The following is a 24,677-nucleotide window of genomic DNA, read 5'->3' as shown; positions in this document are numbered from 1 at the left end:
AACAACGCCCATGGAGTTCCCTAAATTTCATGAGTACTAAGGCATTGATATATCAACCTATTATTTATGTTTATTAATCTTCTGAAGTTATTCTACGTTCTAGAAATAAAGAGGGAAAATCCACCTGACTCATATTTCAACGTCTGTTTTAGTTCAGTCTTTATCTTTTTGAAAATGATATCCCCAACATGAAAGAATTCATCTGAATGTTTAACTGTTTATATAAGGAACACTCCAAATAACCTCGAACCATGAACAATACGAATGCAAATTATGACCATACTATATCTTAAGTAAATCCAGTTACAAATACTGAACAAATTATTTAAATACATAATTGCTGTTCTGCCCCCACCCTGGGTTGTTCCCTGCCTCGTGCCCATTGCTTCCGGGATAGGCTCCGGACCCCCCGCGACCCAGTAGGATAAGCGGTTTGGAAAATGGATGGATGGATGGATTGTTACGTGCCACTTTTAGTTCACGTTTAGTTTCAGCTCCGCCCACAGCCCTCTACCCGTTCTCCATTTGCCGTTTGCTCCTCCTCCATGTCCAGACCCCGCCCACGACTCGTGGTATGCGCCACTCATCACTTCCGTATCCTAGAACTGAAAAGCCGCCAGCAAAAAACCTTGGCAGCTCTGCTTATCGATTATTGTTGTTGTTTTGCGGTTCTCGGATTTTCCTTTGCTCTTAGGTAAGTTTAGCTGTGGGTTGCGTTCGGAAGCTGGATTTTATTTATTGTTTTGGCTTTAGTCACTCCTGAGTCATTCTGCACCGGGTGTGCTTGTTCAGTGTCCGTGGCGTGTCAGTAAAAAAAAAAAATACTAAAAATTACCCCTTTGTCCACTCCTGTTCTCTTGTCCATCACATTCTAATTTCCCTTACGCCTATTCTCCTTTTCATTCTGTTACACCCCAACCCTAGACTGGGGCTCGTCACACTGTGTGTTAAATTCTGCAATAGACTCTAGGCCAGGCGTCTCGGTCTAGGTTTTCTACTACTTGGCTTCCGATGAGCCACACCTGTTCCTGGTATTTACCTGAGCAGAGGTGTGGCTCATCAGAAGCTGGGTAGAAAACCTATTGGACAGTAGCTGTCCAGGACCAGAGTTGGGGACCCCTGCTCTAGACGCACTGCAACACAGAATGACATAAATGTTTACAGGGGCTTAGTGGATGCGGTATTAGTAATAGAATTTTGAAATATTAAAAGATTTATTTGGTGAACTGTGATGAACTGTAAACAGTTAAGTAATAAATTGTGCAGCATCTTGCCTAGCTTAAGGCCATTACAGGGTCAGTACTCTATAACATAGTTGAATCTTTATATAATAGTAGGAAATGTGGACAACTAAAAAGCATCTCTAGGGTTTCAAGGTCAGCCCCTCCCTCTGGGTTTGCCAACAATAAAGCCAGAGAGAGTGTGTGTTGTGTAGGGTTATCTTCTTTCGTGCCCTCTTTGGGTCAGCTCTTCTGCACCCAGTCTTTGGTCTTCTACTTCGCTCCAGAAGCCAGTGGAGGGTCATATTTATTCATTCCAATTATATTCAGGTCTGCTATAAGGAAAATTACATGTGATTTGTACTCCCTAACAGTAGTGTTACAATAATAAAAGAATACAATGTAACACAGCAGTTTTGAATAGTTTATTCTGATAAGGATGGTACCCAGTGATTTCAGTGATCTACAAGGGACAAACTTAATAATCATTGTAACATAATAACATACGTAATAATCATATCACTGAGGTAAAGAAAAACATGGCAACATCTAAAAACTAAGACACTTAAAAAATACTGACTCAACCAGATTAAAGGGATAATTAGGAATATATAGACATTTGATGCAGATTCAAGGTGTATTTGTGGGTCATCAGCTTATGGCTGAAAATTGTATGCTTGTATATCCTTCTAGTATGCCAGCAGTCAGTCCACCTGCAGTTAGACTAGGTAATCCACCTGAAGCTCAGCAGGTTTGGACTTGGTTTGAACTTGGATGGGAGTTGCTACTGGAAGAGGTGTTAGTGTGGCCATCAGGTTAGTCTGTCCTGTGTATCCCATTGACTCAGTGCAGTAATGGGGACACCGTGCTTTAAAAATGGTATTGTCCTTTGGATGTAAAACAGGTCCTGACTCTAAGGTCATAAAAGATCCCTGGGTATACTTCAAAAGAGTAGGGGTGGTACCCGTTGCCCTGTGGCGCTTTCAGATCTGCCCTCCTAATCATCCCCTATATCTAACTGGTGAATTCTCTCCTGCCACTTCAACACCTTAGCTACTGTGTGGTGAGCGCACTGGCAAAGAATGGCTGCTGTCGCATTCTCCAGGTGGGTGAAGTGTGGATCCTCATTGCTCCAGTTAAGTGCTCTGGGTGTTGTAAAGAAGCGGCACATAATCCAACATCCATTCAGCATGTAGAGAAAGAGCAAAAAAAAAAATGCTAAACTGATCCCAGTGGAACTCCAAATTTCAGCAGCAATACTGATAACAGTGCTGTTAGATACCTGAACTTACTGATGAAGATGGTTTGCCTCCTGCCTGAACAACTTAAGGAAGGTTCCGTTTATTCCAACCTGACATTGACTGGCTGAAAATGTCAAAAGCCTCAGTGAAATCTAGCAGAATAAGTACTGATGCATTCCCTGAGGACAGCAGTAAATCATTTACAACTCTCATTAAAGCTGTTTCAGTACTGTGGCTTTGCCCGAATTCAGACTGAAACATTATTAGTGAGCACGTATGTTTGCTGTTGGGTGAGCACTGTTTCATCAATGATTTTTAAAGGGAACATTTTATACAGGTCTATAGTCCCTAAGAATGATTACAGTATTTTCTTAAGTAGTAGTCTGATTACAGCTGGTGAAGTGTTAAGTAGTGGTACTGAGTACTCACAATCATTGTTTAAGTTTAGTGGGAATAGGTTCTAGCATACATTAGTGGGTTTTGTTTTTGTCTTTTAAATTCTACTTCACTGACCAGCCAGAGGTATGTACAGTATGTCAGATCTCAGACTGTGATGTAGGTTAATATATAGATTGGAATTAATGTCTAATATTAAACAATATGCATTTGGAAGATCAAAAACTGTATTTGTTGGGTTAGTGGAAGTGTGGCCATACTTTTATATTCTTAATAAACCATATCCAGCCCACTGAGTTATTTTTACTGGCTCAAGGGTTTAATATAAGTTTAAATATAAATTGAAGACAATTCTATAGATAATGCAGGCAGAGGCCAACTTCTGAGGAGACACCAACTTGACAGCCAATTTCATTTTGCCTTGACAGGGGCAATAGCAGTGAAGCTTGCTTAGGGATAGGACTAGTACTGGTTAAAAATGGACTAGTTCTATTGATTTCTGCATACATTTTCAAAAAAGCTAAAAGTAAAATCTAACATGTCTGTTATTGTAACTATCATGGGAATGACAGGCCTCTGCCGAGATGGAGAAGCTCAGATTTGGCTCAAAGTAATTGGCCAGGCCTGTGTGAAACTATTCAGGCCAGGCTGATTGAACCATGTAGCTGGGAGTGTTTAATAGTTCTGAGTACTTATAAGATTTTTAAACATGGTAATGACGGTAATATTTGTAAATGATTGTTATTGATTAAGAAAAGGTTAGTGCATACGTTTAAAAAGCACATCTTATTACACAAGCTGGATAGGATTACATTTCTTAAAAATTATAACTATTAACGTGATTATATCTATATACTTTAATGCACGTTACAGTTTTTACATAAATATAAAATTATCCTTTTTTTACCCATTCCTTAAAGTCGTGGGCTTTTGGGATACTAGCAGGTCATTTTATATCAACATTGAATTGAGATTCTGGTACCATCAATTTTTCAATATTGAAAATCTTACCAGAATCAATTCAGTTTCAACGTTGATAATTTAACGCTGACCATAATTCAACGCATTTAACTATAATTCAACGTTGAAACTATAAAGTGGTGCTATCTTGGCATCTTTATTTTAACACCAGTGCAGCACCAACGCAGAATAAATACACCCGCACCATAAACTCCGCTAAACACAACCACGGATACATCGTTAACGTGTACAGCTTAACAGCAGTAACGAGAAGCAGGGCGTTTCGAATATTTCTTGTTTTACTGTTTTTATCTGGCGTAGTGGTGAGGCAACTAAATGGTCCAAAGGACCCGAAAGCTGATGGGAAGTGTAGTTACTGTTTCGCTAGGCAGTCAAGAGCATGCTTTCAATTGTGCGCGTATATCTAACAAAGTATAAGACGCTACTTTTTTTTTTTTTTTTTACCGAACTCAGACGACAAAACTAAGAAACCGGACACCGAAGCTACCACCATGCAAGAAAAGCAATGATAGTGTGTTGTTCTGTCAAAGAAATTGAGAACCTTCTCTTATCTAAGAACACGACAAAAAATACCGCCAGCGGTCGCTTTAATATTTATGTCAAGCAACTGACTGCTACATTTATTCACCAATGTTTACTACCGTCACATGGCAGCACTCAGGTTCTCATGCATGGGGTAATTTGTCATGTAGTGGGTGCGGCACAGCGCTGTAATCAGCGCATGCTCCTTACCACTTCCTCTACTGGAATACCAAAATAATAGTGAAAAACACCATAGCTTCGGGTTATGTACTGTTTTCGCAGTTCTTAAATTTCACTAGGGACTAGCTCGAGAATTAACACTCTAACTGTATATTTAACCTGTACCTATCACTCATCTTCGTCTTTTCGAATACAAAAACAATATCAATGTTGCTCATCTTTCTGATGGCACGGGCTTCTGATATAAAGCACTTATTGACCAAACTTGTAATTGTAAGAAGCAGTAAAGGCATTCTCAGAACGTTTTACATTTTTTAATTCAGTGAAAGAAACACGTGTAGTAATTCTCAGACACATTTTAGCATATCCTATGATAAATAAGAATGGTGTAACTGTACATGCACATGGACAACTATACATTCTGTCTGTCTAATTTTAATTGACACATATCAAAATTGGAACTGGCACACTATCAATATTGGTTGCAACGTACTTTTACCAGAAAAAAAATCAATTTAATTATGTGGTTTTTGATTTTCAAGGTTAGGCATCTAGTATCTATTCTCCAACCCGAGCCAGTAAAGTCGTTTTCTCGTTACTGTAACGTAGGCTTCTTTCGCTTTCAGCCCGCCCCTAAATTGTGTAAACCGCTTGGCAGATAAGTTAAGCTAAGGACTTTGGTCTTTACCTTAATGGCGAGTTTTAGCGTTTTGGTCCGAATTTTCTTTTTGTGGTGAGCCGTGTTTCTGTAAAGCGTCCGCCGTAACCCATTTATTCTAAGAAATCCTGTAAAAGGCCGGAAGGAGGAATGTGAAATGAATCTAGACGATTTTGACCGCTGTAGCCGTTTTGAGAGTTTTAAAGAGTCTTGGGATCATTACGGCTATGGAGGTGACTTCGAAGGCATGGTGCTAGCAGAGTTCTCCAGGATTAAAGGTACACCGATGTCTGCAGATGCAGCCGTATTACTTAAAAAAAGTTAGAACTTAGAATTTTTTATTTCTAAATAAATCTCAGGATACTAAGTCTGTGGGTATATGTGTAATCCATACTGAGTCCTTACAGGGACAAGGCTTGGAGAATTTTAAAATTTTTTGCGTTCCCTCGGAATCCTGTCTTATGACATATATGCTGTGGACTATTTTGCTGCTGAACAAAGATCAACTCACCGCAATCGTCAAGTCAGCGAGCTTGACACTTTTGGTTGAAGCAGTTACTAGGCAATTCTCCTGAAACTCATGAGACCCATGGGAATTGTTTATGATATAATTTATTAATGTATGATTTCTTGTGTAAAATGCATATCATTACATTACAATTTTAGGTCACTATTATAGTATATAATATAATATATTATCACTGTTTTTATTATCCTGGGTTGTTCGCTGCCTCGTGCCCATTGCTTCCGGAATAGGCTCTGGACCCCCCGCGACCCAATAGGATAAGCGGTTTGGAAAATGGATGGATGGATGTTTTTATTATTTAATTGATTTTGTAAGTTACTAAGTTTTAAAGTCGCATCCCCTCAAACCTATTTTTTCCCATTGGATATGTGTATTTCAGTACGTGATTTTAGTGAATGCAAGGTTTTTCAGGAATGCATTAGTCACGTTGTAGCTAGACTGTGTATAGCATCCAGTTTTGGAAAATGAAATGGTGCAAATTGTCTTGCAAGTCATGAAATGTCACCCATTAAAACGGACAAAAGTCCACTAGAAAGTAAGGCTACTCACATGGACAAACTGGAACCCTGAAATTGTAGGTAATTTACAGCAATTCATGCATTAAACTTTGTACCAAGCAAACTGCCTGCAACTGCAGTTGTAATGGCTAATATCAACTGAAAGTCTTAATTGGGGATTGAGCGTTTCATAAACTTATATAGATAGTGTCTTGTCTTCAGCTCTGGTCAGTATGTGAAGATGTTAACATTACATTCTCTGTCTCTGTCCAAAAAAGGAATGACTTACCTCGATCATGCAGGGACAACATTGTTTCCAGAGTCACAAATTAAAGGATTCTTCCAAGATTTATGTGGAAGTGTCTATGGTGAGCTTTCATTTCTTCTGCTTATTCATTTTGTTCTAAATTCCTTTAGAAAACTACCAGTATCATATAAACAGTGGGGATTGTTTGCAATAATGTATATCCAGATGCTACTTTAAATACAGAGTAGGAACTCAATAAGCTAACAAAATCCTATATTCGTATTCAGTATAAACTAACAGAGAGAGGGACAGGTGAAAAGTAGGAATGCATTACTTGTGTACTTACAGGCTACACTGACATTAAGAGACCACAGTGACAGGAAGGGGAACTGATTGCACTAAATAATAGGATATGCTAACAGCAACAGGTTACAATGATTGGATCAGGTCAGACTTCACTACCAAAAACAGGCCACACAGGTAGAAACAGAAATGGTTTAGAGCTACAGGGTCAGGCTACACCTGTAGTTACAATTTACCATAGGAGCCACAGAAACAGACTACACTCGACGTAATCAGGCTACTTCGATAGGAACAGGGTACACTAGTAATCACAATCAACTGTAACAACAATAAGAACAGGTTAAAAGGCAAATGGGAAAACTGAAGATTTTTCCTGGGATCATTATAAGCAAGCATGCAAAAATTGATTGCCTTATTCTGTAGACATCTTCAATTGCATAAATAACTGACCATGCATTTAAAAGTAATCCAGAACTGTGAGTTTTGTCATTGATGGTAAGGTTTATTTGGCAAATACGTAATTGTTTTTTTTTTTTTACCTAATAAATGCATGCAATTTATAATGCATATTCTTCAGATACACACGGTTTTCTGTAGCCTATATGCTAATCTGTACGATTTGGGTCTCAGTTGTTTCACATTACTGTGAAAAGTCCTTGGGGACCCCCAGACGGTCCACGTTTTTGCTCTCTCCCAATTCGCAGGGCATAATAATGAACCACTGTGAAAATGTACTAGTACCAGTGATTTGTACAATAAACAAAGGATGACTTGCTTAAAGTGCATTTTACTGTAATTGGTTGAGAATTTAGTGTGTAGACTCAGACCTGATCTCCCAGTTTATCAATTTTAATATTCCATCTGGCAGGTAACCCACACAGCCACAACCCCAGTAGCAGACTGACTCATGACACTGTGGAGCATGTGCGCTACAGGTAAGTTATCCCAGGGATTAAAATGTAACTGAGGAATACACATAAGTGCAACATGCCTCACTGAAAACGGAAAGTAGAAACATCATTGAAAACAATAAGGGAATAAATAGTTAAGGTACATTTGCTGGAAACTAGGTTTTATCATAAATGCACATTTTATAAAAAAACATATTTTTCATTATTTGAAAATGAAGATAGTCCATTGCAAAATACAAAATGTGGAGTAAACAGCAAGTAAGCAGAAAATTTAAAATTGTTTCTAGTTCCTGGATTCTTCAAAAAAGCTTCACAAACACAAAGCATTTGGTTAAGAAGTTTCAGCAGGAAATCACCAGTCAAGTCTCCCTAGCTCTTCTGCAGCAGTTCCCAGAGATCATGAATTTAAGTTCTTTCTTTCTTTCCCAGATAGCTCTTGAAAAATTGCAAGGTCTTTTTGTGCCATTGTCCTTTTGAAGAATGAAGGGCCTGCTCAGCTGTAATCCTGATGGAATGATATGCCTTTGAAGTGTGCTGTGATATTCATGCTGGTTGAGATTGTCAGGGATTTCATAAAGATTACCAACTCTGTCACCAGCAAAGCAAACCCAGACCATGACACAAAAACCTCAATACTTAATAGTGGTGACCATAAATGCAGATGTCATGCGTATCCAGTTTAAAGCTCAGATAATTATGGTTTCAAGCAGGTTTTCTCAAACCTTTGACTGAGACTGTGGAGTAAGTCATCAAATTTATGAATCTTGAATCCTTTACACTGATGCAGTGGTTTAGCTGCTTCTGTTGTTTTTATTTTTGAGATGGAATACGTCTGTTGACCTTTATAGGGATGAGGCATTCGGGAAATAATCAGTGTGTCTTCCTGGATTATTATAGCTAGAATTGTCCAGGGGCAGCTCATGAATCTTTGATGCAAGTGTCTAATATCAGATTTTGGATTTGCCTATAAGACCTAATATTAATGTTATAGAGAACATCAGCAAGGGGTGGGGGTTGAATCCAGAGTATTAATGTTATGTACCTCTGGATGCCAGGACTGAAATCTGTTTTATGTAACTAAACTTAACCAATTTATGTACTGGGCTGGTCCCTTTTGCTGACGGAGCAGTCAGAATTCTTGAAGGCACTGGGAGCTTTCCTTGTAGGTTAGGTCCATGATATTTTTGCATTTGTAGCTTTCCTGTTGAAAATGAGTGAGAGATTGAGTTGAAATTGTGTGCAAGAGAGGATGAGTTCCATGTGAGAGATGTTGAAAATGCACAAGAGAGATTAAGTTGTGAGTAAGTATGTGATATGTGAGAGAGAACGAGTTCCAAAACATGAGAGCGATGCGACAGTAAACCAGTCCTACACCAGCAAAAGATATTGGGGGTCCTATTAAAATATTATTGGGAATAAATAAATAAAAACATGTAATGATTTCAGTAGTATTTCATGAAAATTAAAACCTGTGTGCTTTTCGCTGAACAGAGTGAGTAAACACTCAGTTAAAATGATCTTGAGCACTGCCAAAGTTTCTTGCAGCAACACTTTGAAATGCTGTCAAAAATGGTTGACCACCTGCTGCAGAATAGTTTAGACACACAAAATCCTTGCTAATTAGGCAAGGCACAATTAGGACTGATAAAAGCATTGTAGCATGCAAACAAGTGGCTTGGACTGCAGAACTACATGGTGTATAACCTGAGCAGCTAGCGGGAACAACAGATGTGTTCATCAGTCCTTCATTTAACTATTCAATCTAAGCATGCATACTGGTGCTTTAACATTTATAAGTCACTACTTTTAAAGTAAACTTTAATTCAATATTTATGCCTACAAACAAATCCTTATCTCATACGCACACATTATATAGGCTACAAAGGACAAACCTCTTCAGAAATGTGGTAGACGTGTTCTGTTCATTTCTGATGAAGCAATACCAGATAAAGAGTATATGCAAGGGAGGGTATTCCACAACCCATCCATCCATTTTCTGTAACCGCTTCTATTCAAGGTCACAGGTAGCTCTTTCATACTTAGCCCTGGCTGGAGTTGGGCTGTAGCTCACATGGGCCTCACCAAAATCCGTCTCGCATTCACACTGCACTTGGTGTCGAAAGGGTACCACGATGACATCACTCTGTTCGTGTTGAGAGGGGTACCGTTTCCATAGTGAAGACAAAAATGGAGAACTGCGAGATGTGATGAATGCAAGACTTTTTAAAAATGTACCGCAAATGCTTACATTATTTGTAGCTTTATTTGTTACCGTTTCCCAAGGTGACTTTGTCATCCTACAATTTATGAGAAACTCGGATAAGTTAATAGTCATCTACCATTATATTAGGGCCCCCCCCCCAATGACACCTCCCACCCCCCTTGAAGGTCGTTAATTTTATTTAATTAAATTTTCTATATAGCGCCAGATCACAACAGGAGTCATTTAAGGTTACCTGTCCTATAGAATAGGTCTATACATTGTCCATTTATTAAACAAACTAAATAGCCATATGTTATTTATCTTATTTAGACAACACCTTGTCATTTTTGTTTCTACACGGTCGCATGTTTACAGTTCTCCTCTGCTATCTGTATCGCGCATGGCGGAGCTCCGCTCCGATGCGCACACACAGACACATGCGCACACACACAGGTGAGCACACTCCCACCAGCGGACAAGAAGCATGCATCGGAAAATGTCGTGTCAATGACCTGAAAAGCAGACAAAAATATTTGTATTTTTTTTGTCTGTTGACAATAAAAGAAACGCACGGTTCTGCCCCCCCCTCCTACCCCCAAAGCTGTAAACTTAGGGAAACACTGAAGTCATTTTCAGCGTCTACTGCTTCTCCTTATTCTTGTGTCCTGCTGTCTTAGAAATGTTGAACCTGAAAGCATCCTGCTGCTCAGCGTGTGCTTCTGTCAGCAGAACCACAATTAGACCATAATTTAAAAATGCAGATTTGTTTAAAAATATAGTGGTGTCTTAATTATATATGTTCCCTGTATGTTTTTAGTACTTCTTTAGCAAATCAATATCCCAACATTCAACAAACTTTGCATTGCAAAATGTAGATTCCAACATGTGACGGAGACACATGTAAGACTGACTTATCGAGTCATCCACCCTCCAACCACTTGTGCAATAGGCTGTAGGCTCTGTGTGACTCTAGCTCAGAAAGCACAGGGTACAAGGCAGAGGAATACACTGGATCACATTCAAGTGAATTGCATGGCTTAATTGCATGTTGACTTGCAGATTCGTAGCATGCAGAGAACATTAACAAAGTAAATTGTACTGTCCTATCTGTGCTAAAGTACTTCATGAAATAAAATGAAGTGCTGAGTGTCTGCAGCAACAATAGGTTAAATAAAAGTTTCCATATTAAAGCTTAAATGTTAGCTTAGTTACTGCGTGAGTTGTGACTGTGCTTGTTTCTCCGAGTTACCGGTTTCTTTGGTTGGGTTATTGTTTGAGAGTTTATGTCAGAATTCTGTAGCTTCACAATCTAACATGAAATGTATATATTCTACCATGTCAACTTGTTGTCTTATAATGAAGGGCTGACTTATATACACAAGGACTGAAGTCACGGTGCATATACGCTGCATTAGCTCAGAAGAGGAGCTTGACGGTACACTTACTCTGTCCCTGCAGGATCCTGCAACACTTCAACACCAGTCCAGAGGACTACACTGTAGTCTTCACCGCAGGCTGCACAGCAGCTATCAAGCTAGTAGCAGAAAGCTTCCCATGGACTCCAGCCTCTTCTTTCTGTTACCTGACTGACAACCACACTTCAGTGGTTGGCATCCGTGGCCTGACGTCACCAATCGGCGTAGCATCCATACCCATCAGGCCTGAAGAGGTGGAGGGGAGGGCAAGTGAAAGAACATATCTGAAGGCCGGAGACTCCCAGGTGCCACACCTCTTCTGCTACCCAGCCCAGAGCAACTTCTCTGGGAAGAAATACCCTCTGTGGCATGTCAAGGGCATCCGTTCAAGAGAGCTGTACCCCTCATGTACTCGGGAGGGCCAGTGGTTTGTGCTTCTTGATGCATCCAACTTGGTGGGTTGCTCACCCCTAGACCTACAGGAGTGTCCTGCAGACTTCCTTCCTGTTTCCTTCTACAAGATATTTGGCTTCCCTACTGGATTAGGGGCCCTGATCATCCGGAATGAATGCTCACATATGCTAAAGAAAACCTATTTCGGAGGAGGAACAGCTGCAGCCTACCTGGCTGGAGAGGACTACTATGTACCAAGGGTTAACACTGATGGCAGGTATAGCTAAGCACTAATTCTCTTCGGTCAAAACACAATTTCCTCAGTATATCAATTAATCAGGGTTTCTTCTGTTCCCTTTGATAGAGCATTGTTCAGTCTACCATGCATTCAAATGTTTTGTGAAGCTTGTTCACTTGGAGAGAAAATGCAGCTTCTTGTGAAGATATTTCATAGACTATAAATATAGTTTTCCTAAAGCATTTAAGTGTTACATTTGCAAAGACATAACTAGTGTTGTCCTGGCTACCTAGTTCAAGTCGCCCATTTAATATCTTCCCTTGTATTAGGTGGCATCTACCTATTGTTGCTAAATCTTTGTAAGGCAAATTTAGGTGACTGTTTTAACAGTTCAGCTGCATAAAAATAATTTAATATCATTGAATATTTCTTAAGTTTTAATGTGCTTGGAAATTCGTGTGTGATGTTCCTTCCATTACTTTATGTGTAATGTTGTATGACCGTGGTCTTTATAGGTTTGAAGATGGCACCATATCCTTCCTGGACATCATTGCAGTAAATCATGGTTTTGAAGCTCTGCATAGGCTCACAGGTGAGCAGGTACAGAATATTGGGGAAAACAAGAGCTGCTTTCCTGAGTCATTTGAATGCAATGTGACCATGACGGCCAGTTTAAGATAAATGTGCCACTTTAAAATAAGGTGTTTTGGGCAATGTGTACAGTAATCTTCAGAGAAATGAACGAAATCAGTAAATGAAACGGACAAATGAGATGCAGACCTGCTTTGCTTAAGTGTCTTGTTGGGCAGTTTTGTTTCTGTTTCCTGAACCATTGGTGTTAATATCTTGTGGGCTTTGCTTATGTAACATACAAGTTATTGGGCCACAGATAGGGTTGGCTTGTTAATGTGCCTCTTCTGCATTTGTCTCAGCTTGATGTTTGATCAGCTTCAGTAACAGTAATGACAAAAAAGAAATGAAGAGCATTTTATTGTCATTATTGTTCAAATGATTTGTCGAAACATTGTGTCGTCTTTTCACTGTAATCTTCTCCTAAACCTGAAATCAAACACAACTGATGAAAAATTCACCTGAACGCAACATAATCAAAATATTTCAAATGAAAGAAAATTTTATGAAAACCTGCCATCTCTTTATAATTTAGATCTGGAAGTATACTACAGAATTTTGCCATATATCCGTGTTCTTTAATGTATCGGTGTGAATAACAAAAAACAAACTTAAGTAAAATATAATGTATAAAGTATGAATACATTCCCATATTCTAAGGACATGCTAAATGACACACTGACCATAGTACATGACTGTGGACCACCCCGAACTGCTGGAATTGAAGCCAGATATTGTTAGGTAAAGTTAATAGATTGCCCAAAATGTTTGACATAAAACAGGTTTTTGAGGAATCCAAGCAACTGAAACTATAGTAAACTTTTCCGTGTGGTTAGTTTTGCATTTTTAATGATCGAGTCCAAAATGTAGTGCTCCAAGTGTGTATAGTAGTAACCTTATACAAACAGGTGTGCAAGTTAGTTTGTATGTTCTATAGGAAATGACGATGTAATTTGACATGCAAAGTGCATGTACTGTACTGTTCGTTTAGAAATTGGTAATAAACAGAATGTTTATGTTATCGTTCAGACTGTTATGATTCAGGGTGCCCAAGTAGCCTATTATTAGTGAATTTTCATATTCGCTGAGATCTTCCGCTTCCGCTGAGATCTCCTCTAACCTTCGTGAATGTGAAGGGATTAAAGTACTGATTTCAAAAATGAGTTGGCCATTCAAAATGTTTGAAACATTGCATCACAGTGACACCTGGTGGCCAATCGTGCTGTATAAAAGCCTTTTTGCAGGCAAGCTAGACCTGATCATACAAACCATATTGATTAAACAGCAGAAGGAATAAAAAGTTCATTATGATCAGAGGCATTCAGCTGCTTTTGACATGCCCCCCGTAGGGCTGATATTTGTCCCGATCATCCCACACACACCCACAAAAAAACCATCTTCCAGATATGAATCTTCGTATTTTCTGTTTTTGCTTGTTTTATCACATTTTCTTTGAAATATAGCTACAAGCAGCAAGATGTTTCTCTGTGGTTCATCAAAGTATGGAAGCACTAACTAGGCAACTTTCCCACCGTAACCCTAATTGCATCACAGGTCATAACAGTTTTGTGTATTCAATACTTCGGTGCTTGTTTTGCACATTTCAATTACAGTAATAATGTTTGTGACAAAGACACCTTTATCCCTGATTTACCCCTCCGTTCCGCAGTTTAAAATTTTGAACTCAGACATGATTAAAGTGCACATTCCAGACATAAAGTTATTTGCATACATTTTGGTTTCACTGTGTAAAAATAATATGTTTTATACATGGACCCCTGATTTCAGAGCACCATAATGTTTGGGACAAAGCAATGGTGTGTATATTAAAGCAGACATGTTTGGTACTTTGTTGCATATCCTTTGCATGCAAAGACTGCTTGAAGTCTGCGATTCATGGACATCACCAGGTGCTGAGTATCTTTTCTGGTAATGCTTTGCCAAGTCTCTAATGCAGCCATCTTCAGCTCTTGTTTTGGGAACTTGCCCCTTTAAGTTTCCTCTTCAGCGTATGGAACGCATGCTCAACTGGATTTAAATCGGGTAGCTGGCTTGGTCATTCAAGAACTTTCCATATTTTGCTTTCGAAAAACTCTCATGTTGCTTTAGCAATTTAAATGGTGTGCTACTGCTATGATTGACCACTAGAGGCGCAATTTATAAATGGTATTGTAGAACTATAGCTGACCACTAGAGGCTGTATGGGTCATTGCTCCCTCTGTGGGGGCCCCAGGCAAGTTACTGGAACCTGTAAAAAAAAAAAAAAAAAAATGCCGTTGGGGCAGGCCTTCAGGCTTCTGACCCATAAGTGGTTACACTGGCTTTCACTGACTACACTTATAACCAAGGAGATAGTTAGGCAGTTGCCGACACTAGATGAGTGACACACACCTTTATTGCATGCACACGCTACTTGTGGCTAATACCTGTGCTTTGCACAGTTTAAAATCATTTAACGTTATTACTAAAACAAGATGTGATGACAGCAGATCCAGATAGCTAATGTACTGTATCTCATCGCAAATGGTACTTAATCACGGCAGGTCTTAGGGGCTGGAGACTTCCAACTTTACAAATAACACATTCACATGGCTTGCAGCGCAAGCGATGTGAAACTTGTCTAAAGCAGGCACACACATAGGAGTAAGATCCCGATAACCTAGCTACCTATCGGTCTTATCTCAGAGAGTCTAAGGGTACAGGTTAGAACCACGTAAGAGATCGCTGGCAGGATATTTAGAAACGGAGAATCTCATCTGAATCAATCCTGGAACAGGGGGGGGGGCGGCCCCCTAATATAATGGTAGGGGAAACACTATCAACACTCGGACCAATGATCAGGGACATCAGACCGGAGTCCTGGACTAGGGGTGTGTAAAGGCTATTTTTGACATATCAGAGCACAAGTGTTTCAGATTTATTTTATGCAAACAGGAAGTGCCACTGAATGAGTTTGTGAACAAATCTTTAGGTGACCTGAATCAAATCAGGAATTACTACAATTTCCACCTGGATTTGGATCACTGGCTCTCACAACCTAGAATCTACTGGAAAAAAAAACAAATTTTTCGGGAAAAAAATCATATCAAGTACACCAAGAGTTAAAAACTAAAAACTCTGTCCTGTGAGGTACTGGTAGTACTGTAATTTGCATCTAGTTTTGAATCTAGGCACTGGCTCCCATAGCCTAGAAGCTATTAAGTTTCAGGTGTAATAGGTGCTTGTTGGAGATCTGGAGTTGTGTGACTCTGTAAATTCATAATCATCCCTCAAGTCGTCTTTCTGTTCCAGCAACCTTCAAGATCTGCATGGTCTAATTTGCCACACAATTCCAGGAACAAATTATGCATTATGGATGGTTTGTCTTTTTGTTGTTTATGCCTCTTATTAATATTACAGCTCTCTAGTTTACATTTATAAGCATCATCCCTAGAATCACCTTCTAAGGACCTCAACAGTCATCAGCAAGATTTTTGATTGCAGAGATTTCAGTACATTTGTTTTGATTGTGAAGCTGATTTTGGTAATGAAAAAAGTGCAATAGAAATTCATTTTATTATTATTATTATTGTCGATATTTTCATTATTACTGTTTTATTTATTGGTTCTGTTTCTGTGTGTTTGCATGTGTGGTGTCTTCAGGGGGCATAGAGAGGATCCAGCTACACACATTTGGCCTGGCTCGCCATACCTACATGATGCTGTCCTGCCTTCAGCATAACAATGGCCAGCCAGCGGCCAGGTTATACTGTGACACGGAGTACCAGGACCCCAGCACCCAGGGACCCCTGTTAAACTTCAACCTGCTGGATGCCCATGGGGCTATAGTGGGGTACTCTAAGGTAACCCGATGGGATATCATGTTTTCTTAATATGCGATCATTTTACCTAAGCAGCTTGCTGTGGCAGGACATGGGAAGCTCAGCTAACAGAAGCAGACGACATTTTATTTGAGGATTTTACTGACAGAATGGGAAAAGAGAAGTCCTTCGGAAAAGTGATCGATGCTATGTGTGACATTTCCCGCTTCCTGTTGAGTGCCTGTCTTCCCTGGCAGGTCCAGAAGCTTGCCAGCCTCTTTAATATCCAGCTGCGCACTGGCTGCTTCTGCAACACAGGAGCCTGTCAGCATTACTTGGGCATGAGCGACCAGCAGGTTAAAGCCAACCTACAGGTAAGTCTCAGAAGAATCCAGCCTGAACATGGCAGCGACCGATTTTCATGGGTGCTGGATTTTATATTTATGCAATACTGCACACATTACCCAATGCACCTGGTCACATGACCATGCGCATTCAACGTAATTGACTTATTCAGTTGTGGGATGACGATAACCCATTTTGCATGGTTGTTTTCTGTAATCATGAGACTTAATCACTGCTCTTTCATATGCAGTTATGTGACTGTTGCATCCTGTTGCACTGTACTCTGTGTGTGCAGGCAGGCCACGTGTGCGGCGATGATGTGGACATGATCGATGGGTTGCCTACAGGCTCAGTGCGTGTGTCCTTTGGCTACATGTCCACCTTCGGTGACTTCCAGCAGCTCCTGAGATTTGTGGTGGACTGCTTTGTGCAGAAGCCGGTGAGGCTGGACTACATCCGGCTGAACAGGCTGCGCTCCGCTTCGACTTGCTCCGCGTCTGTGCGACACCCCCAGAGCCCCGCAAGACCACAAATCTCCAGCCCCACTGGCACAGGGGAGGGCCTAGAATTCTCACCTGTGGCTGTGGGATGTTTTCCCACACGAAGGACAAGCAATTGTGAGAGAACCCTGAGCCGAATCTTCCTATATCCGGTCAAATCATGTGCAGCAATAGAGGTAAGATACATCCCTGTCTCCATCCCTCTTACTGTAGTCACTGAATGGTGAATGCTGTCTGAAGAAGCCTGTTCCCTCTTACTGTACTCACTGATTGGTGAATGCTGTCTGTGAAGAAGCCTGTTCTCTCTTACTGTACTCACTGAATGGTGAATGCTGTCTCTGAAGAAGCCTGGTTCTTCTTACTGTACTCACTGAATGGTGAATGCTGTCTGTGAAGAAGCCTGTTCCCTCTTACTGTACTCACTGATTGGTGAATGCTGTCTGTGAAGAAGCCTGTTCCCTCTTACTGTACTCACTGATTGGTGAATGCTGTCTGTGAAGAAGCCTGTTCCCTCTTACTGTACTCACTAATTGGTGAATGCTGTCTGTGAAGAAGCCTGGTTCTTCTTACTGTACTCACTGATTGGTGAATGCTGTCTGTGAAGAAGCCTCTTTCCCAGTAGCACTTTAGCAAAGTCTGAGAATCATGATAGATGTAGAAAACCAGTAGAATAAATTAGTTATATTTTATTAATCTCTATGGGAATTTTTTTTTTGCCAGCCTCATCTTGCTCTCCATGAGAGAGACAGGCACATATTCAAGTGAAAGCAAGCTTAAAGGCTCATGGCGCAGGGTCAGCCGACATGCTGGGGGTGAAGATCCCTGCTGACGGGCCCATGGATATGTGACTGTGCCTATGAGTAAAAGGTTGCCAATTTGAACCTCAGCAGAACAGAGCTTTAGACCACTGAGCCACATCAAGTACCAATCACAAGTCAAATCTTGTCAGTCGGTTTCATTATGCCTTCCAGTTTTCATGTTTATGTGTGTAAATTGCATTACAGTTTACATACTTTTTCAGTTCTAGGAAAAGTAAATGCCCTTTCAACACTTACTCTCAGTTGACTAGCAAGTCATCAGCTCCCTCTGCTGGGGAAAGCAGCACAGCCCCAGGACCATCCACATTAATGGCATTGATGCAAAGGCCTGTGTGTTATGGTTAAGATAAATGTATACAGGCAATTCAAACCAGCATTGCTATGGACCTGTAGCCTTCGGGATAGGCTCCAGGACCCCCCGACCCTGAATAGGACATCCATCCATCCATTTTCCAAACCGCTTATCCTACTGGGTCGCGGGGGGTCCGGAGCCTATCCCGGAAGCCCTGAATAGGACAAACAGTTGAAGATGGGTGGATGGATGGGATGGTTTATGCTTTATACTTGGTTTATTATAAAGAATTTACAGGCCATGCATCCCCAGATATCCTAGGCGCAGCTACTGCAATGGAATCTTCAGGCATGATGTTAATATACAACTGTGTATGAAGGATATGAAGGAGAAGGCAGAATAGAAAGTGAAAGAGTGAGGATTGAAACAGGTAGATAATGACAATATAAGAAGGCAGTGAGTGAAGAATGGATAGGGTACATAAAGAAGATAGGAAATAATAGATATAGTAAAAAGATAACGTGAGTAAAAAGTAGAGTGAAGATATGATGATGGATAGACTAGGGACAGAAGTTGGTCACAGAATAGGAGAGGAGGTGCCAGGCGCAAAAACCCACCTCATTCTAAGGTGAGGCAAGGAAAAATTAGCTCAGAGAAAGGAACCAGGTTGAAAGGAGAAGCCCATCTCCCTCGGACCATCAGAGGGTAGTTTGCGTAACTTTGGGACATTCGGGCAGATGGAGGGACAGCACGGGACAGCAGAGAGACAGGTGAGGTGGTACAGGGGGGCAGCCAGCAGACCAATGGACAGGCAGGGTACTTCCCTGTATGGGGACCCATGCATAGCTCACTCTAGAAGGAGGGTCTGGAGATATGGCAAAGCAAGTATGAAACAGAAATACAGCAGTGCAAAGCCTGGATATACTGATGGTGTTTTGTGCTGTTGCAGGTGACTCAATGGGCAGTAGGTCACCTCGGCCTTCTTTATGACCGACTCTGGATGGTGGTCAACATTAACGGGGTTTGTTTGAGCCAGAAGCAGGAGCCTCGTTTGTGCCTGATCCAGCCTAGCATTCACTGGGCCTGCAAAGAGCTTTGTCTACACGCTACGGGTAAGCCTTGTTACTGTGGCAACACCTCAGCCCACCTCCACAAGTCAGTGCTGCTGTCATAACAGCACAAAGAACTACCTCTAAGCTATTGACCAGTTCTATGACCTTGGCACCAGCATAAAGCCACAAATTCAGGACACATATTAGCCCTGCAGGACTTCCATTGCAGAATCAGACATATCTGCTTTGTAACAGTCAAAGACTGAATCTGCCGGTGACAAGCTCATGCCAGATGATGTCTATCTACAGTATGGAATAACCAATCATCTGACTATTAACTGAAACTTCAAGAAACCTGTTTAAAAGTGGTTTTGTAAATCTAACTTATGTGTCCCTTCATATATTGGAATAACACTTTCTGTATAAATTAAGCAAATATTTCTTCAAGATTCAGGTAATTTGCCTATAATAAAAGATTTTTATCTAGCTTTTACCTAGGGTATAAAACATACAAAAAAGGTGACATCAAATCATGAGAAAGAGAGAACTGAAGAAATAACAACAATATAATCAACAAAGTTTCCCATGTAATGTAGATTTACACTTTGTGCAATTCTATGACTTGTCTGTGTTTTTCATTGTCTGAATTAATTCTCTTATCAGGAATGAAACCTTTATCCATTCCGCTAGAGGGCAATAAACTGAATCCAGGCATCAAGGTGTTTCAGAGTAAAGTGTGTGGAGACAGGTATGTGTGTCTTATTCTCTATTTTTCAGATGTCATGATGTCTTCCAGCCACCCATCTTTCGTAACTACGTATACTTATAAGGTTGTAGTTAGGCTGGTGTCTATCCCAGGAAGCACAGGACACAATGCAGAGGACACCCTGGATGTGATTTTAGCATTATATTTTCACTGTATGATGTTTGAAAATGGCCACTTTACACAGCTATGTGATTTGTGTATTTTAGATGCATAAACTGTTATTATACACCTGAATAATCTTTGTAGATAACCTTTTGTAAACTCTTGTGTTTTGTGCTCCATTTATTATACATCTCTGTATTGTGATGTGGTGTAGGCATTTGCTGATGCCTTTATTTTGGAAATGTTTAATGTGGCAATGAAATATGAAGACTATACAGCCACAATAGACACCAGTTAAGTGGAATTTTTGGGTTAAAATCATAGTGTGTTATGTTGATGGTGCAATAGGTTCTTGTGATGTTTAAAGAGAACCATTACAATAAGATTAATTAAACTGCACAGATGTTTTTGATTTTGTGGCAGGATACATGTTTTTCTATTCATTAATATCAGGACGATCTGCCAAAAGCATATTATGTAGAGTGCTATGAAGAATCCATTTATAATCAGGAGTATCAGAAGATGGATAATGGGTTTGATGTAAATTTATTTACAGCTGTAATTAAGGGTGGGCTATAAGACCAAAACCTTGCATCACAATTCACCAAATTAGAATGCATGTAGTAATGTTCATTGACCGTTTATCCACAGAACCACCAATATTTTTGACTGGTTCATTCAGTTCTGTTCTTGCCAGCTTGCTATTAATTGCGATTGTAGCCATTGCCTCACAAAGGTCTATTAAACACAAATGTTTGGTGTTTCATGTCATTGTAAAGGTGTTACTAATTAAAAAAGATCCAGTGTGACTGCTTATCAATGAACTTTTTAACTCAGTACAGCTTTTTAATAACTGTAATTTAGGTTTCAATTTATTAGTACTTGAAAAGAATGTCTTACTTAAAACTACTGGCTGTTTTTAATGTGACATATTTTTGTGAAATGAAAAAAGCAATGATATTTGTAATAAAATCATTAAATTGACAATATTTTTACTGCATTAAGGAAGCATCCCAAGACTTTCTGTGCGCACTTTATATAGTGGTGTATATCTGTATATATAGTATATTTCTCTGTCTTCCTCAGGGTTCAGAGTGTCGATTGTGGTGATGAAGCTGCTGATTGGATCTCTAAGTTTCTGGGAAAACCCTGTCGTCTGATTCGGCAGAGCCCTGGCTTCACCAGAGGAATGAAGCGAGGTTGAGATTCGCCCATTACACCCCCCCCCTTTCAATCTTACACAGTCAGAATTTCTGTACTTTTAGCCTTGGTGCCATGGTATATTATTCTTTTATCCACTTTGAATTTTGCCCTGAGATTTTGCTGATTGGTCTTGATTTTGCAAAGTGTCGTTCTGCTTGCTTGTTTACTTTATATTTAACACATGATCAATAAATTAGTTGATTAGTCAACTTAATAGAACTTGCTTAGCAGTCAATTCGTCTTCCATGCCACTTAGCCACAACCGACTCATTGTGAGTAGAGTAAAATCTCAGGTTGGGAATTAGAAGACTCAGTCTATGATATGTGAAGGTATGAATGATGACTGTCTTCTTCAGACCATGCAAAGCCAGTAGCTGGTTTGTCTCTGGTAAATGAAGCACAGTATTTGATGATCAACATGGCCAGTGTCAAGTTCTTGAAGGAGCATATCAACAAGAGGTATAATGCAATGCAGATTCTACTGTATATGTGACACCTATATCATAATATTCTGCTTGAAGAGAATAAAGGTGTTCTTTCTGAGATGTTAGTCATCACATACAGTTGAAGAGAGAACTGTTATCAAAATTTCCTTTAATTCTATAAATGTTTGATTTATTATCACTATCATTAAAATGTTGTTATGTGGACATTCTGAGTAATTTAGACGTGGATTGATGTATACAAATTTAGAACGTATAAAATCTAAATATCTTCTTTTTGGGAGACAGACAGGGCTCTGAGGCTGAAAACCTTGACATCCAGCAGCTCATTGCACGTTTCCGTGCTAATCTAGTCGTCATGGGTGCAGAACCATTTGAGGAAGATAACTGGAAGCATGTGGTGATTGGTGACCTAGTGTTCCAGGTGAATTGTCCTATTAGCCTGCATCAGTCTAGTTTTCTGACGATAAAGAGCAGGAAGCTCATCAGAGCAGCTCCTTCTGTGATATGCCAGGTGACAGGCCTCAGCACGAGATGTCACATGATTGGGATTGATCAGCAGACGAGCACCCGGATGCCGGAGCCTCTAAACTCACTGTCCGCCTACCGCAAGGGGAAGGTCAGTGCGGGGGGAGTGCAGTCTGAGTCTGAAGGACCTCAGATAAAGGGTATTTTTGCATTTGGGTTAGTTTATCGGATATATGTAGCTGGGACAGGCAGTACAAGGACCCTCATATGAGTACTTTGACAGAAATAATACTGAAGATGGAAATCATTTGATGTTTCAATAGACACATTTTTCCAATTTTGATAATTTAAGTGTAACAAGGTCTGACAGCCAGTTCAGGTACTAGCAGAAGTACGTATTTTAATCTCCAATTTTATTGGTGCATGTTTTTATTGGTCCATCTGATTGATAATGGCTGAGTTCTGGCCATTTATTTTGATCTTTCTTACAGCTCTTTCATTGTTCCGTGTACCATAGCTGAGTTTATTTTTTTCTTCTTTTAGGTTACGTTTGGTGTGTACTTAGTTCACCAGCACCAATTGGACCCGGATCATACCTCTACCTTGTCTGTAGGATGTCCAGTTGTGCCTCAGTCCCGTGGAGGAGATTAAAGTGCGGCTGCTCTAAAATCATTATTGATACTGGTATTGTTTTTTTAATGAATCACTCTCCTCCTGTTTCAGTACATTGAGTGATAAAAATTTTACAGCAGTACTGAACCCCATTGATGAAAATGTTGTGCCAACTCTTGTATGTAATATTTGTTTACATGCCGTCTGCATTATTTACATGCTTTACCTGGAAGACGAAGTAGCTTTAAAAAAGTTAAATGAACAGCACATTTGTATTTTCACACAAAAAAACCCAGTCAGAAACACACTTATATCACAGCTGCTTTTACTTTCCTTGTTCTGTTCTTCACTTTTCCCTGATCACTTTTCCCTGATCACTTTTCCCTGATCACTTTTCCCTGATCACTTTTCCCTGATCATTTGTGTTTTCCTGCTCTTTCTGATGCCAAGTGTTTCCCATCTTACTTTCTGTTTTTTGTATTAAGGGTCTCCACAGAAGTTACCCCATATTGGAGCTTCGTTACAGGTGTAATGGCAGTGATTACATTCAGTCTACTTTTATATTCAGTGTCTTTTCTAAATTTTTTGGTGATCTGTTGAAATATTAATAACTTAAGAAAAACAAAAGTGTTCCAGCTACTTCCAACCTCACAGGCCCATTGAGTGTATAGCTTTTGTTAGGGAAAGAGGGTCATTTGTTTCCATTGATTTAGTAGATGCTTTTATCAAAAACAGAGAACAGAATAATCGACCAGTCCCTGGGTCAATCAAGGTTAAGAGCTTTGCTTAAGGGTGCAATGGTGAAGCCATTCACCAGTGGTGAAGACAGGATATGAACCATTGATCTTCTGGGCCCAGTTTTTTTAAAGTAATGCAGTGGGATTTTGGATCACGGATTGGTTCAAATCCGTTTTTACTTTTCAAAAGTAAAAGAGGGATTCTGAATTAAGATCAGACCATGTAATACAATCTTACATTTTATTTGGATCAAACCTGCCCTTTGGGTTATTCAAAACTTTGAAGTCAGATTGGGATCTATTTGATCCAAAAAAAGTGAATAATCACAAACAATGGTTACTGATGATATATAAATTCCTTCATATTTGAAGCCTATATGAAGCATGTCACATATAATGATAGAGATATGGTAACAACAACAACAAAATAATATCAAAGCTATCAGATGTCAAAGAAATGTCACTGTTGCTCATAGCTCTATATTTCCACAGTATATTAATGACAATGACCACAACAGATATACTCATTTAGTAATTTAATAGCAAAAGTAATTTCTCACAATTGCATCTCTAATTGCATGTCCAGTGTGTCCTTCATCATGTAAGAACATTGGTGGCTGTTCTGTAAATGACTTTTGACTTTTTGACAGTATTGTTTTTGTTTTGTCATTTAACATTAGAACAAACTAAAAAAATGTTTTTTTTTGCAGTGTTTCTGTTTCTTACAATTAAAACAAACAATGGCTATTTGTGGCCACTGGTATTTTGCCTACCTGTTGTTTTTTGCTAAGCCAGTAGGCTACACTGTTGGTTCCGTTTAAGGCTATGGTAAACAGGATTTAGTAATCCTGAAATTTGATATTTGGATCACAGTGATCCAACCCAATATTCCTTTAAAAAACTGTCATAAAATAAGATAGATCAGTTAATCCTGGATAGCAAAACATGGGATTTCCAAATCCAGACCAATTTGATCCA

The 24,677-nt window shown here is 39.7% G+C and overlaps 1 protein-coding gene across 7 annotated transcripts; it reads left to right on the top strand.

Moving 5' to 3' along the window:
• Positions 1–598: 598 nt before the first annotated feature.
• Positions 599–24,462, top strand: LOC125727102 (molybdenum cofactor sulfurase-like). 7 transcript variants are annotated; one of them, XM_049003790.1, is made up of 15 exons: positions 5,117–5,476; positions 6,500–6,589; positions 7,640–7,706; positions 11,344–11,970; positions 12,447–12,523; positions 16,204–16,403; positions 16,619–16,735; positions 17,002–17,382; positions 19,266–19,428; positions 20,032–20,116; positions 21,323–21,435; positions 21,796–21,898; positions 22,171–22,306; positions 22,397–22,501; positions 22,894–24,462. In XM_049003790.1, exons 1-15 carry the CDS (start codon positions 5,356–5,358, stop codon positions 22,999–23,001), a joined length of 2,493 nt encoding a protein of 830 aa, XP_048859747.1. In that variant the 5' UTR covers positions 5,117–5,355; the 3' UTR covers positions 23,002–24,462. The 7 variants fall into 7 exon arrangements, with proteins under 7 accessions (XP_048859748.1, XP_048859745.1, XP_048859744.1 ...); XM_049003788.1 differs by having other exon boundaries at positions 5,116–5,476; positions 22,171–22,501; XM_049003789.1 differs by having other exon boundaries at positions 22,397–24,462.
• Positions 24,463–24,677: the final 215 nt, after the last annotated feature.

Source organism: Brienomyrus brachyistius, unplaced genomic scaffold, assembly GCF_023856365.1.
Source record: "Brienomyrus brachyistius isolate T26 unplaced genomic scaffold, BBRACH_0.4 scaffold86, whole genome shotgun sequence".
NCBI classification, from domain to species: Eukaryota; Metazoa; Chordata; class Actinopteri; order Osteoglossiformes; family Mormyridae; genus Brienomyrus; species Brienomyrus brachyistius.
This window is presented reverse-complemented; position numbering and strand designations above follow the sequence as displayed.